This window comes from Montipora capricornis, chromosome 2 (genome assembly GCF_036669925.1).
Source record: "Montipora capricornis isolate CH-2021 chromosome 2, ASM3666992v2, whole genome shotgun sequence".
Classification (NCBI taxonomy): domain Eukaryota; kingdom Metazoa; phylum Cnidaria; class Anthozoa; order Scleractinia; family Acroporidae; genus Montipora; species Montipora capricornis.
In genome coordinates this window covers 50,951,039-50,965,888 of record NC_090884.1, presented here as the reverse complement: position 1 = coordinate 50,965,888, position 14,850 = coordinate 50,951,039, and the positions used below count along the sequence as shown (strand labels likewise).

At 40.8% G+C, this 14,850-nt stretch overlaps 1 protein-coding gene across 3 annotated transcripts in view; it reads right to left on the bottom strand.

Moving 5' to 3' along the window:
- The window catches only part of LOC138026173 (titin-like), a 29,631-nt gene extending 15,480 nt beyond the window's left edge, over window positions 1-14,151 (bottom strand). For 2 of the 3 annotated variants that reach the window (XM_068873401.1, XM_068873409.1), the window contains exons 1-7: window positions 14,064-14,151; window positions 13,148-13,645; window positions 8,674-8,972; window positions 6,568-6,757; window positions 5,916-6,130; window positions 3,811-4,135; window positions 3,695-3,737 (exon numbers count right to left, since the gene is read on the bottom strand). In XM_068873401.1, the coding sequence (XP_068729502.1) occupies window positions 3,695-3,737; window positions 3,811-4,135; window positions 5,916-6,130; window positions 6,568-6,757; window positions 8,674-8,972; window positions 13,148-13,645; window positions 14,064-14,076 (1,583 nt within the window). In that variant the 5' untranslated portion in view covers window positions 14,077-14,151. Of the gene's footprint in view, window positions 1-2,915; window positions 3,051-3,694; window positions 3,738-3,810; window positions 4,136-5,915; window positions 6,131-6,567; window positions 6,758-8,673; window positions 8,973-13,147; window positions 13,646-14,063 lie in introns of all 3 variants that reach the window. The other variant, XM_068873395.1, reaches the window with a different exon arrangement.
- Between the last annotated feature and the right edge of the window lie 699 nt (window positions 14,152-14,850).

Below are 14,850 nucleotides of genomic sequence, written 5' to 3'. Positions count from 1 at the left end.
CATAAACAAATATGACCATTCCCCATAATCCGTATCAAGCTTTCAGTCTTCTAAATTCACAATAATAGCGAATTCAAAGCACATTAACAATTCAGGATATCGCGAATTTAAGGGCGAGAACGGGTTGTCTTGGAAAAAGTGTCCCACTGGTCAGCGGATGTGAAAATGTCACGTGATTTAATGCAACAACTGAATAACAAGACATTGTGCAGCCTTCTCACTGACCAGTAGGAGCCATCTATCTGTGGTATTCATGGGAGACTGTATATGTACACATCAACGCGCAAAAGTACACTAATAACTAAACATAAACAAACAAGAAATGATAAAATAAATAAATAAATAAACAGTTCAATGATGAGTTCAAATGTGGAGTTTGTTGTCCATAGTCGAATTAGAGATTAACACTGCAGAATGTTAAAACTGTCACAAGAGATTAAAACGACGGCGAAATGTTTAAAAGCGACAATAATCAGTGTTCTTCAATCCGCAAGTTTCATTATGCGTTACTATTAGTCATAATTAGCGAGAGTGCGGAAGCCGTAGCGATTAGATTTATGGTTATGATTCCCATATATCTTTATCAAATAAACTTATAAAAGTCATTTTACTCTTATCGCTAATGACCGGTAAGCTCCCGCTGTGTTTATTAATGCCCCGTTCGTTATTGATTTTGCGGTTTTAAAACGAAGCGAGACTGAAGTAAGATTGAGTTGTAAATAAATTAAAGTTGCACCCATTGTTATTTCGTTTTCTTGTCAGTCAACTGGAAGGTTTAGTTAAAATCGATTTAAAAAGTGCTTTATACCAAAAAATTAAGCGCAGATTCTTTTATATTTTAAAAGCGTTGGTCAGAGTGCGTTAACAAGAGAGCAAAATCCAGAATTTTGTTTAAAATTACTTGTAGCAATTCCACTTATGTACAGAAATTTGTTCCAAACTTTGGAAGGCAGACTTGGTTTGAAGGCCTAAGCTTCTAACATTTGTGATAAATTGGTTACAAAAAAGAAATTCAAGGGAATTTTAGTTTCTTCTTAAGTCCACGCAGCAATCATATTTGGCTTATTCTCGTTCCCAGGGGACATTCATTGATGGAGAAAATCCCTCCAGGAACGAAGTGACATGGAAGTCGCTATAGTGCTGTACGATTTTCATTTACGTGATTAGAGGCCGTGTTTTTTTAAGTATCGAGTTTAATTCCCAGAAGAGAAGTTTGGTACACCAAAAGAACAGGCGGTTCTATGTCTGCGGAGACCAACATTGCCGCGACCGGTTAGAGTACAGTTAAAGTGAAAAAGAAGGATAGCTAAGCTTTAAAGTATAATTTAGGAAGCGAATCATATATATTCCTTCTTATCTGAAAGTTTATGCATGACTTTTTTTTACAATATCATCGCCGTGAAAAGAGAATCAAGTAAAGCAATTTTACCCCGTCTGATAGCAAAATGAAGGAACAGACCCACGCTAACAGAATTCACTGACTATTTCATCAAAGATACTGACGTAACCAACATCCTGTGAGTGATTCAGTGTACCCGACATTGAATTCACTGACAACAAGAAATAAGCTTCCCTCTCCTTTAAACCATTTCCTTGCTGGACGTGAACTTTGCCCTTCTGGCGCAACCACGAAACGAGCAACCGAAGAAAATTTTCAGCACCGACTGAAACGACGCAACAGGCAATGCGAGTGGCAAGGCAAGTTTTAGATGCAGGAAAGGAAGGAAACTTCTGCTTTGGATGCTCTTCCTCTCAGCAAAAGCAGACTGGTGGGGCCCACGCCATTGAACTAGGTCCACGTGACAATCAATGTCCCGCCATACTACTGGGACTGGAATCGTCCAAATAGTGCATTATCGAGCATTATAAATGGAAGGAAGTTTTTTCCTCCGATGGTGACTCGGGAATACTCGGAAAAATCCGAGTGCTCATTTGTAAGAGTCGAACCTACGACCTTCCGATTACTAGTTCGGATGCTCTACCACTGAGCTATAGGGGATGATCGGAAAAATCCGAGTGCTCCTTTGCAGGAGTCGAACTTACGATCTTCCGATTACTAGTTCGGATGCTCTACCACTGTGCTATAGGGGATGATCGGAAAAATCCGAGTGCTCATTTCTAAGAGTCGAATCTACGACCTTCCGATTACTAGTTCGGATGCTCTACCACTGAGCTATAGGGGATGATCGGAAAAATCCGAGTGCTCCTTTGCAGGAGTCGAACCTACGACCTTCCGATTACTAGTTCGGATGCTCTACCACTGAGCTATAGGGGATGATCGGAAAAATCCGAATGCTCCTTTGCAGAAGTCGAACCTACGACCTTCCGACTACTAGTTCGGATGCTCTACCACTGAGCTATAGGGGATGATCGGAAAAATCCAAGTGTTCCTTTGCAGGAGTCGAACCGACGAGCTTCCGATTACTAGTTCGGATGCTCTACCACTGAGCTATACGACACTCGCTGGAGCTTGGTTCATGTCACACAACTGTCCCGTTACACTGCGGGAATTGGAATTGTACTAATGGTGCACTTTCGCAAATGCAGTGAACATAAATGTACCTCGGTTAATAAATAATGAGACGTATTTTCTTGAAGATGAGTCGAAGATACTCGGAAAAAAATCCGAGAGCTCCTGGATGATGGGCTATCTATCAGTGTATCTTTCGTAAAAACAACTGCGGCTGACCATAACAAAAGCTACTTGCCTCCTTATAATTTGTATCTTTGGTGTTTGGTTACATTTCCCTCTGATCCGACAAAAAAATTGTCCTATATGGTTTCTGCTCTTCAAATTCAAGGCCATCATTTTTTAGGTGACAGCGATATTTCGGCGACCGCTCTGCTTTTGCTCTCGTGTCAACGTATTCAGAATGGAAGCAAAGTTTGAAAACGGCGAGCGTTCATCATCATACCTCCAGCTTAAACTGCCAGCCGCAGTTAGGGGAGGGGAAAGAGAGCAGCTGTTTCGACACCTGTCCAGATCTTCTAATAATCGGTTTAACAGAAACTTTGCCCGGGTTAGTCCATTCCTTCGAGGTGCTTGATAACTAAAGTGGCGACACAAATCAACATGTTAATCCACTACTACGCACATTGACCAGTGGGGCAAAGCAGACCACGTCCTAAACAATTAGGGGTAGAAAGTTTTCTCAATTATGGATAATTCACTATCCGTCCTCATCCTTAATCACAGCTTCATTTAACCACCTGTGTCTCCTGATTCTGTCGTCACATTAGCATCATAACGTTCCTGAATTTCTAAATGAAAAACAAAGCCTCAAATTTCATTCGCATTATGTGAATCTCTGCTATAAGGAACAAAGAGAAAGCGAACTTAAGGCTAAGTTTTAAAACATGCTCTTTAGAGACAGGGTAATTTGCTTTAGTTAACACGAGTTAGCAACAGAGCGAAACGAACACATAAAATATTGGCAAAGAATCTCTACACTCGAACCATAAACTACATCTTTTTTTCCTTTTGACATCCAACCAACATTTTACATACGAACCTCAAGAAAAATGTCAAGGTCACACGAAGAATGTTTTGAAATAAAGGAAAAAAAAATAAATCAAAATGAAAGTGCATTCTAAACGTGATTTGCTATGCAGTTTACCACATTGAAATGACGCAGTGAAAAATTATTTCATTTGGAATGTCTGACATTGCTCAATCGCAAATGTGTTGCATTACCTTGCCTTTGTGACGTCGCCATCGCAAATTAGGGCTGGTGCTTCTGAAAAAAAGGAACGGAGGGTTTATCGTTTAACGTCCCTTTACTATTATCAGCAAATAGAAAGATATACTACCTTCGTGTTCCCAGCTTAAAACGCTGTTAGTTGACTTGCTGTCGGTTCGGAATCGATACTTGTATTCAACTTGGAAGATCATTGGCTCACAGCTGCCTCTCTCGTGTCCTCTGCGCTTTACATTTTGCACAAACAGCCCGTCTATGTTCCCCACGGGTTCATACCTCGCTACCACAACTGTCACACCCTCCGGTCCAGTGGCTTTGCCCACACCGAACTTTCGACTGCTCATCCAGACCAGCTGGCTGAAGTCGAGAGTCTCGGTGCTGAAGCCCGGACTGTCAAAATTGTAACATAGGATCTGCTTGTACCAAAGTTCGGATACCTGTGGAAAGAAAGTAACCAGAGATCAATAAATTATGGAGGCTTTTTTTCAGGCGTCAAACATCGTGAGGTTTCCTGATCGCCAATTTATCTCGCCTCGTGGTTTAAATCCTGCTGAAACGCTCCTGCTCGTTTATTAAACAGTACTTCAAAAAACGTGTTCATTTATGAGCCTAACAGCCTATCAGAACAAAGATAAAACGTCACGTGCATGAGCTTTAAACCCCATAAAACACTGTTGCTCGATTATCAAACAGTACACCAACCACCTATAACAGGACTTACAATAATACAATACTAGACATACTCAATTGACCACTCCCCATAGGGGCTTTTCAGGACCAATGAAACACAATTGACGAAACGACAGAACAGAACAACAACAATTGTTAAGAATCCCAACTGGTCGGAGGTAAACCAGTTGGCTACTTACAACTGCAGCCGAGACATTGAACCAGGAACTACCAGAAACCAATTCAAAGAGTGGTTGGAACCCAGGAACTCCGGATATCTAGGAAAGCGTCTCTTCGGTGAACAGTTATGAGACGGAAAACTGTTTCCTTCGAACAAGCCGTATACCCTGTTGAAGGCCTCACTATGTGGAAAACGAGTAAAAGTCCCATGTTACGATAATATCCGCTTTGAAGACGACTTTTTGTTTATCCATTTCGTTTTTCCAACCTTATGGTCTCAGCGTCTGCGTAATGTCAGTAACATTTATACTGGTACTAATTTACATGACCACTTCTTTCTCGGAGAGTCTTTACTTGGCCAGTTAGCAACACTATTAGCTATCAGCAAGGTCCATTACGGCTCTTGCTATCAGACTACAGTGTCAAGTGCTGTATATATCCATATCTTCCATCTGAGCGCTAGCCTTATTAAGTGGATGCAGGCTAACATAACGACAGAGAAAACTCATGACTGAGATCGTGACCTCCGCATCACGACCTCCCACGACCTCCGGATTACATCACCGTTTCTCTAACGACTGAGCACAAGTTCAGACGGGAGCAGGCCGAGGAAATTTGAGGAAGGATTACGTTTTTGCAAACGTTGGCCGTGTAGCACTTATCAACCTAGCACTTCACATTACACTCTAATCAGTTAAGTCCGAGGAAATTTGAGATGTCAGTTCTTTTCGTTTTCTCGACCATCTGAGAGCCTGGAACAGGCTATTTTAACGACAATGAACATCTCCAAATACAAAGGAGGGAGACGATTTTCTTCAAACGCGTGCCGTGTAGCACTTTTGTTTCAATAATATAAACTATCTGATTGAAACTTAAAGTCCTGTGTATACCCATGTAATTCATCTAACCGTTAAACGGACCTACACAAGGCCAAAAAATTCTGACCAAGGTGGGAGTTGAACCCAATTGTTCGGGGGTCTTCACATGGCCTGTAATCATGTCATCTTCCTGAATAAATGACTCAAGAATCAATACAACTTTGAAGTTCCTAATCTCTTCTGTTTCGGTTCTTTTCTTTACAATGCCAAAGCGATACGCCAAGCCTTGGCCTCGAAGAGATCTATTTTAGCGTTCATACTAATGAACACTAATGAGTAAGTTTCAAGTCTTGTAGCGCTGGGGCATTAATAGGGGACAATGAATGTTGAAATCAAATGAACTCATTTAAGTCAAGTCCGAGAAAAACCTCTCGGACCAGAGTAGAGAGCCAACAAACTCAACCCACATACGACGACGGGTCTGAGAATGGGAATGCTCTCACCACTGTTACAGCGCTGTTCCCACTATTGTTTCAAGCCAAAAGTTTACCTTAATTCCGCTAACATGCTTGCTCTCCAGAACCGCTACACTTATGCCAATCCTTGAGTTATCCAGGCCTTCAGTTGCACCTGTCACCAAAAGTCGTTCAGCCCAATATTGAGCTTCGTCTGTAAGAGCATTGTTCAGGACCAGGGGTGGGGACCCATGGCGCGCTCTGAAGTAGTTGTGTGTTACCAGACATTCCAAGCGAAATCCCTCGAAATCTGTTTCAGTAAAGAAAATGAATGAAAAACTAATCAACTCGTATGTCGAAAAATTTCTCCTAAAACAACCCATCTTTTCTTCTACTGCTCGATACTAGCTTGTTAAGTGTAAGTTCCGATTTCCTTTCTCTTTTTGCGATTTAGAGAGGTTTGTTCCGAATGGTAGAGCTAAAAATTAGATAACCCAGAGCATGCAGAAAGAAAACGAGGGTTACACGAGGATTTAACGTGGTCTGTTCTCTGTGCCCTTTGCCTACGTGTTAATTCAAAGTCTTTGTGAAAGTCTGGCTAAGCAAACTTGAAAGTTTCAAATTCTTGCGTTGGCAAAAACTGGTTCCCAACAATCAGATATTTTCCAAGTCAACAAGCTTGTATGACGTTTCACTCAAATTTCAGCGCCTTCGTTGATTAGTTACCTCAACTTATCTATCATTTACCAGGAGGAGGTGGTATAAAGCTTTTTGGTCCCTTGCTGTTTCTCTTTCTTACAGCTGATCCCATGCGGAGAACATTGTTAGAAAATGATCCTTCCACATTCCCTGGAGGCTCATAAAATGCAACAACCACGCAAAGATCTCCTTCCATCGCTCTACCAACTCCAAGGTTCTCCGAAGCGACCCAAATGACCTAACAAAAATAAAACAACACATTCAAGTCTTAAATTGTTGGAGTGGTTGGCATAAACAGAGTGTGCTGATCTTATCCAGTTATACATGGGTTTATATTTTCAAACTGACTGCATGGGTAGCCTGAGTCTTGCAGAGACATAAGGGAGTTTAAGATCTACGACGGCGACGGTCGACGAAAACGTCACCTCAAAATACAACATGACTCTATCACAAGTCTTTCGCGATTATTCAGTCTCGTTTACGTCCTACAATATGAGCAAAGTATCCTAAAAATAAATTGGTACGAGCGTACGCGAGTGAAAATAGAGAATGAAAGATTCTCTGTCGCATGCTTACGTTGTCGTCAAAACGTCAAATTTAGGGAGCTGAAGATTTTACGACGGCGACGGCAACAACAATGGCACAAAACAATGACATCACTGGTTAAAAGAGCATAAAAAATCGTGCTGCACGCGCGCGAAAGAACGACGTGAAATTACCAAATTTGAGGTTTTCAAGACAACGTGAGCATGCAAAAGAGAATCTTTCATTCGCTATTTTCACTTTGCAACTGCTCGTACCAGATTATTTTTAGGATACTTTGCCCAAATTGTAACAAGTGAACGAGATAGAATTACCGCGAAAGAATTATAATAAAAAAGGTGATATTTTGAAGTGACGTTTTTCGTTTAAGTCGCTGTCGTAGATCTTAGGACCCTTTTAGTGATTTCACGTCGTCGTTATGCAGAGAACCGCAAACCCACCTGCTAAAATCCGTGCTGCACGAGTATTTATGCTCTTTTAACCAATGATATTGTTTTGTGGCGTTGTCGTAGTCGCAACCGTCGTCGTTTCGTTCTTATGTATAGGGAGCTTAAGCAGGCGCGTTTTTGAGACGCGGACGGCAACCGGAAGTGAGCTGTTTTCCCTTTTAACTTGTCTTCACACAACCACATTTACATTGCTAAGTATCTTTGCTCCATTAGAGATGATTAGTATAAAAATCTGGGAGACACCACTGCCCTGGCACGCGAAATGTTCTCTTCCGGTCGCCGTCCGCCTCTCAAAAACGCGGGTGCTTAAGCTCCCTTATATATATATATATAAATAAGGAAACCACGACGGCTACGGCGACGAAGACGTCACTTCAAACTGTGAGTTTAAGCTAGTATTTCACGATAATTCTATCTTGTTTATGTCGTACAATATGGGCGAAATATCCTACAACCGGATTTGGTACGTACGGATTTGAAGTAAAGAGAGAAAAGGAAAGATTCACTATTCTCCATATTACGCTTTGTCTTGTGCTGTTTTGGTTGAGGGAAGCAGACACTAACGTGCACACGAAAAACAAGAACACAGGGAAAATAAAAGCTAGGTATGTGCCTTGACATGACGCAGAGGCTGAGAGTTAACGACTTACGTTTGTTGGTGTAGGATAAAGCCTGGTTTTGATATGATCTGCAACGGTCTGCGACACGACGTCGCAGACATATGGAAACATCTGTCCCCGGCATATGCGGCTCACGGTCTGGATGATCGGGAAAGTTGAACCTAGTTCTACTTTCCCAACCATTACGACGCTTCCGACTAAGACAATTTTTAATGGAAAAGTGTGTCTGAGATGATCTGTGTCCTTTCGGGGATACATTATTGTTCGCCTTGAAACACGTCAAATCAGACTTGAAGTAAGTGCGCTCCTTTTTCTCCTCGCTTCGCAGAAAATTAGTGGTATGCTTGTCTGCGATCGGTTCAGATTTAAATCATTTAACATTTGCCTCGTGTGTTACGATCGTCTGCGGTAAGACCGACGCAGACAGCTTCTGATGGTCGCAGATCGTTGCAGATCATATGGAAACCAGGCTTAAGAACTTACTCTGATACGGCAGTGAAATTCAACGTCAAATAAAATTACTAGAATCAACCAAACTTTACCTGTGTGAAATTTGAGGTGTCTTCGCTGTATCCATGACAGTCAAAATTATAATTTTCTATTTCTTCATACCACATGTCAACAGCTTCGCGCCCAGTTAATTCGCCACCTGTCATTCCAGCTAAATTTTCACCAACAGTGTCATCGTCATTATGTCGAAGTTCCCCAATTCGCGCCAAATTCTCGGCCCACTGCTGCGCCTCCCATGCCAACTCCGCTGACCAGTGTAAAGGAGCCGCGCCGTGTCTGATTCTGTATTCATTGTGCACAGAGAGGCATTCTTCGTGAAATTCTTTTAGGCCTGTAAAATTAGAACAAACAAAAACATCCATGATAAGCGTTTTTAAAATATTTAATCGGCATACATTTAGCAACACTTAAATTGACCAATGGCCATATTTATATTAGAGGACGTCTAAGACGTCCAGGCGCATTAAACGTCTGGCCGTAACTGCGACTAATATAAATGCGGAGCGCACTTACCTTCGACGGCTAGAAATCAAATTCACAATTTTCTTCAAAAGATAATCATCAAAGAGACTGTGTGCACGTCATTGCTAAGTGCGTCCCAGTTTAGTGCGTCTGTCACAGTAAGACGTTAAGATGTCTATTAAGTGCGTCGTTTGATTCGTCTGTCGTTTAATGCGTTCACTTTATTTCCCGTATTTATACTAGTCGTCTAAGACGTCTAGGATGTCTTAGACGTCTTAGAATTCCTCTAGTATAAATACGGCCAATATCACAGCAAACGCATGAGCACAAATTTCAACTCAGTTCAATGACCACACACACGTTTTACAGTAATAAACGATCCCTTCCAGTTAAAATAAATTGAGCCATTCCGTAAATTGCTTCAAACTACAAAAAAACCCACGCAAGCTATGTGCAGGCATACGATCTTAACCACGTACAAGATGAGAACTTCAAACAACGCAGAGAAACCCAATTTGGACCGTTTTTAGTAATCAAAATCAACACAAAGCAAATAAGTAAAATTCGATTCGCACTTCTTCCGCTACAAGAACGACATTAGGGACTTTAAGCAAATCGCTACGGCTGGCGCTAATACGGCTGCCGGAAGTAAATTTCTCCCAAAATGAAACACTGCGCATGTACGTCGGTTGCATCCAGCCGTAGTGTGAAATCTGACTACGTGAGTCGCGATGTTTTGCCGTAGTGGCTACTACGTCGGGTTTATTTCGCTTCTCTGGCCCTTTTCAACGGACATCTCGGCATTTTAAGAATTCTGTTGGATACTATATCCTTTAAAGTCAATTTGAGTCAAGGATTGTGTCAAGGTTGCCTCTCATAAGCTTGTAAATCCGTATTATGAACTTAGGATAAGTTTTGGCAAAGGTGTTGGAATGGCGAAGTGAGTTCAGCACGCGGTTGTTTTTCTTCGGTTAAGTTTGCTTTGAGGATTTAGTGAAGATGTTTTATATCTGGATACTATACGATGCTATTTTGCTTCTTTGAGTATAGATACATGTGTCTTTTTCACTCGATATTCTTTGAGATATTTGTCTCTGAAATTGTATATTTCATCCATCAAATTGTTGTTATTGTACAAGGTGTATAGCATTTGCTTTTGCTCAGAAATAATCTGTTCGTCCTAGCATGGCGAACAACGGCCATCGTCCTTTCAGCGAAGCCATTTGAAGGTAAGAAACTAAATAAAAGAGATTTTAAACACCTTTAGCCCATGTTTCCTTGTATTTTGCTTTGCTAAACTTAAAATTTAGCAGACCACCGAGACGTAGTCTCCCCAGACCTTTTCAGTCACGGCAGCCGTAGTAGCACCATCCGTAGTGATTTGCTTAAACTCCCTAATACCCTGCTTGCACTGAATCGGTCAACTGATTGAAAAACAAATCTCTTCGAGACACGACTTTTCAGGGAAAAAAGACGCATATTTGATTTTCTATGAAACTATGACCTCCAACACCTTTTAATATGCTCCTATGAAGATAGGATCATACAGTTTGTCATGGCGGCGGGAAATTGTTTTCTTCCAATCAATGCATTCGTATCGGTGGAGAAGCCGACTGGAAAGATAGCAGACGATCTCGCATACACTGAGTTGATAAGAACCGCAAGGGATATATGTAACTATCTGAAGGGGAAACACCAAAAAGTAAGGCCATGTAGGGTGATTACGGATAGACAATTTAGATGGGTCTCGTCAAGGCAAAGAGAGCTTGGCTTATTTGACATCTTCAGAACATAAAAGACACTTTTTTGTGAGTGGAAGTAAATAGTAATCAGAGTTTCGGCCGTGAAATTACAAGTATGCAAACGACTGCGAAATCCTGTTCATCATATGCTCTTTCAACATGAAAACTTACTGCTTGAGACCTTAGAAGTAGCCACAACGTTTCAAGTGTATTGTCGGCTAACTAGAGATTCCGACAACGGCCTCGATTTCTACCGCGAAAAAAAACGCCGATTTTTAGGCGAGATGTCAAACCATACTTACTCCGGAAAAAGATCGAAAAAGCTACTTACAAAAAGACTGAAAAAAATGGCCGGAGACAGTTTTATTTTAATTAACGACTACTTTTTTAACCTGCCAAACATTATGAAACAAGTGCATCGTTTCAGAAATTAAATTTCAAGTTGACAGATTGCTTAATGTGGAAACTGAAACAACTTCAAGGAAAATGATAACACTCTCAAACTAAAATTGTCGAGTTATTTGGTTCTGAGAGCCTCGGGCCCAACTTTGGATACTGTGCTTTATTGCAAAATTTTACATTATCATGATTTTTTTTCACAACTTTCATATCTTGTTTCATGTTACACAACAAGCGAGTTTTTAGCGGTTGGTGACCACCTTTTCGCCATTTCGAAAATGGATAAAACAAGTTGTTTTTAATCTGGACATTTCATCAATATCTATATAACTAGTGCATCTAACAGATAGTATTTCAGCGGTACATGTCGTTGAAAATGACAACATTTATCATTGATAACCACAGCAACATTGTATTCAAGTCAGTGGGACTTATTTTAGTTTGTTGACGAAATGAAAGTATCATTTAATCCTGACCACCCCCTTTTCCAGACCGTGATGAAGTGGAGAAAATTTAAACGGAAAGAAAATACAAAACTCCACTTGATAAGCCACTGACCTGAAATTCGATGTAAAAAGGAGAAAGCAACGCACTACAAACTCCCCTTGCACCAGATCGCGGGAAAAATCCTTCAGATGCCTAAATTGCTAATTTTGATGTAAACAAGTTTCGGACCAAATTCAGGCATATTCTTGCGCCAAAACAACAAGATTCATTTCCCCGGACAGAAATTGAGACTTTTTAAAGTCCGAAGCCCTGTTTGGTCGTCCAATTTTTTTTTTTTTAATCCGTAGATTTTGTTTTTTTTTCTTTGTCACAGTCGCTAATTAGTCCTGCGATAAATACACTTCGCTATATACAAAAGAGAGCCTCATAAACCAATTTTGTTTTCTTAGCGGAGCAACAGGTGCCGAGAAAAATGCTCAGATCGACAATAAACGTAAATCTTTGATGAAAGGGAGCATCGAAACCATTGACTTCGTATCATTTGTTCACAACTGAATAACTGAACAATTCTAATTCGAGTGTTTTGAAAGGCCGATTTAGAAAAAAATCGTCCAAAACAAATGTAAAAAGAATAGATAAACTATATTTTTGACAGTTTTCACACTTACCACCATACCGAGAAAATACATTGTTTTTTGTCTCCCAAATCGGTTTGAATAAATCATGATTACTTCCCAGAAGAACGCAAGCTGCAGTTTTTTCGGTTATAATGCAAATTGGATTAAAAGCCTTTTTGAATAAATCACGTGAATGAAAACAAAATTTTAATTTCCGCGCAGGAAAACACAAGGCAGACGACAATTTTGCAAATATTTACCCTCCCCATGAAAATTGTTGATCCACATTTTGATTGTGAGTACACGAAACCTTTTGACAGGCTAATGTTTTTCATTTTCAAGTGAATCGACCTAACCACACTTACTGTTGTTAAATGAAAAAATCCAACAAATTCTTTAATCGATAACATCAGCAGACTGATTCTTTTTCAACGAAAATGGGATACACGTCTTGCTTCCTTGAAGGTGTTTTATTCGTAATAAGCAAGTGATCCAATCCCATTATATCAACAAAGTTCTATGATGAACTCCACAAAACATCAAAAACAAAAAAGTAAATCGACGGTAGCTGTCAAATGAAGTATCTTTGACTTCCTTACTCCATCGTAAACACAGTAATGCGTGCAATTATTTTAGGTAAGAAAAGCTGTGAATAAAATGCAGATAAGGACGAAAAGCATCGGTCGCCACAATGAAAAGGTAAACTTACCAACTCTTTGACTTGCTTACTCCATCGTAAACACAATAATGCGTACAAGTATTTTACGAAAGAAAAGCTGTGAATAAAATGCAAATAAGGACGAAAAGCAGTGGTCGCCACAATGAAAGAGTAAACTCACCAACATAAAGTCTACTCCATCGTGTGTCGTATGCCAGAGGCTGCGCGCCATCTCGCGTGCTTCTCGGGATCTTGACGTTTCTCGCCACATCTTTCTTGCTCAAAGGTGGAAAGTACCGCGCAACTATAATTTGCTTTCCGTTCTCAGTGACAGCCGCTCCCGCGCCCAACTCGCGTGTTCCCTGCCATATCACCTGACAGAATGAGCGCGTTCTCGACGTCACGCGTGTGGAGCCGTAGTCGAAATATTGTCCTTCTTCGTACCAAATCCGTGTCACTTTCTGCCCGTTGAGTTCCGAGCCCCATAGACAAGCAAGATTCTCACCGAAGCCTTTCACGGAGCTGTATCTTAGCGATCCAGTAGTGGTACTCGCGAGTTGCTCGGCCCAATTCTGCGCGCTCTCGGCGAGTCTCGCGGACCAGCATAAAGGCGGTGTTCCGTGAGACGCACGGTAAAAGTTGTGTGCAGCTACGCATTCATTGCGAAAGCGCTGCAAGTCTGCGAATAAAACAAAAATATGTGGTCAGGTGATGCACGTTTTTCTCACTGGTCGACAAAAATGAAGGAAGACAGCGATAGCAATTCATACAAAACACTGAATCGTTATGGGCTCCCATCACCGCTAGTTTTCTGAGCCATTCATTCGGGTAAATTCGCTGTATAAACCTGATTCGGCGTCAAACTAAACTCTCTTTCGATAACCCCTCGACTCACACTTTCGAATGGTCAAAAATCAGATTGTTTAGTACGAGTATGATTTCGAATCGGTGTCAAATGCCAACATAGTTCCCTATGAAACAACTGATGAACTGACAATCTCCTGAATTTTTCGACTGTTCCGCGCGCGCGACATTCTCGTCGAGTCTGGAGCGGCGAACAAATACAATCACAAAGTGGCAATCAACAGTCAACTTACCGCTTTTTTCCATTACGGAACGGCATAAGGACGGCAAAAATTCCGCGATCTGAATTTCTATTTATCAGACCTGTCTCACTCAAATTTCAACATATTCAATTCATGAAATTCGGCCGATGTTGACTGGCAGGTGGCCACTAATCACGTGACCTGCAAAGCAAGTCATTATGCGCGTCCTATCCGCTCCTCTCTGTCTCAAAACACAATCTTAATGTAAAAGAGTTTATAGTGCCACATATAAATTCGTTCAACACGACTAAAGCGGAAAAGTTAGAAATGCAAATGAGGTAACGAACGCGGGGGAGTTCTCGAGGTGTAGGTTTGACAAAATTAGTCCAACAATCACCGGTTTCGATTCAAAATTTAACATACAGACGGATTCAATTGAGGCTTAAGTTTTTCTAGTATTTTGCTATTAGATTTTAATATATTTTACGAGGAAAATTATTTTTAGTTTACGGGAACCTTTAAGCGAACAGTTTTCACTCTTAGGTGCAGCTATCTTTTTTATCACTCCTGTAAACAAAGACGTGGAAATTTGTGAAATCTCGCAAGAAATTTGATTATTATTCAAGTTTAACTGACGATTTTTAAACGCATACATATCTTCTATCACCAGGACACCAAATTGTGGGCTCAAAAGTTCCACGATATTTCAATACAAAAATGATTTATGGCCTTGACAGTGGGGGAAAACTTTCAATTATATTCCTTTTTATTTCATAATATTTTTCGTGTGGCGATTTAGATCAACACACCGCTTACGAGTCACACCCAAATAACTGAA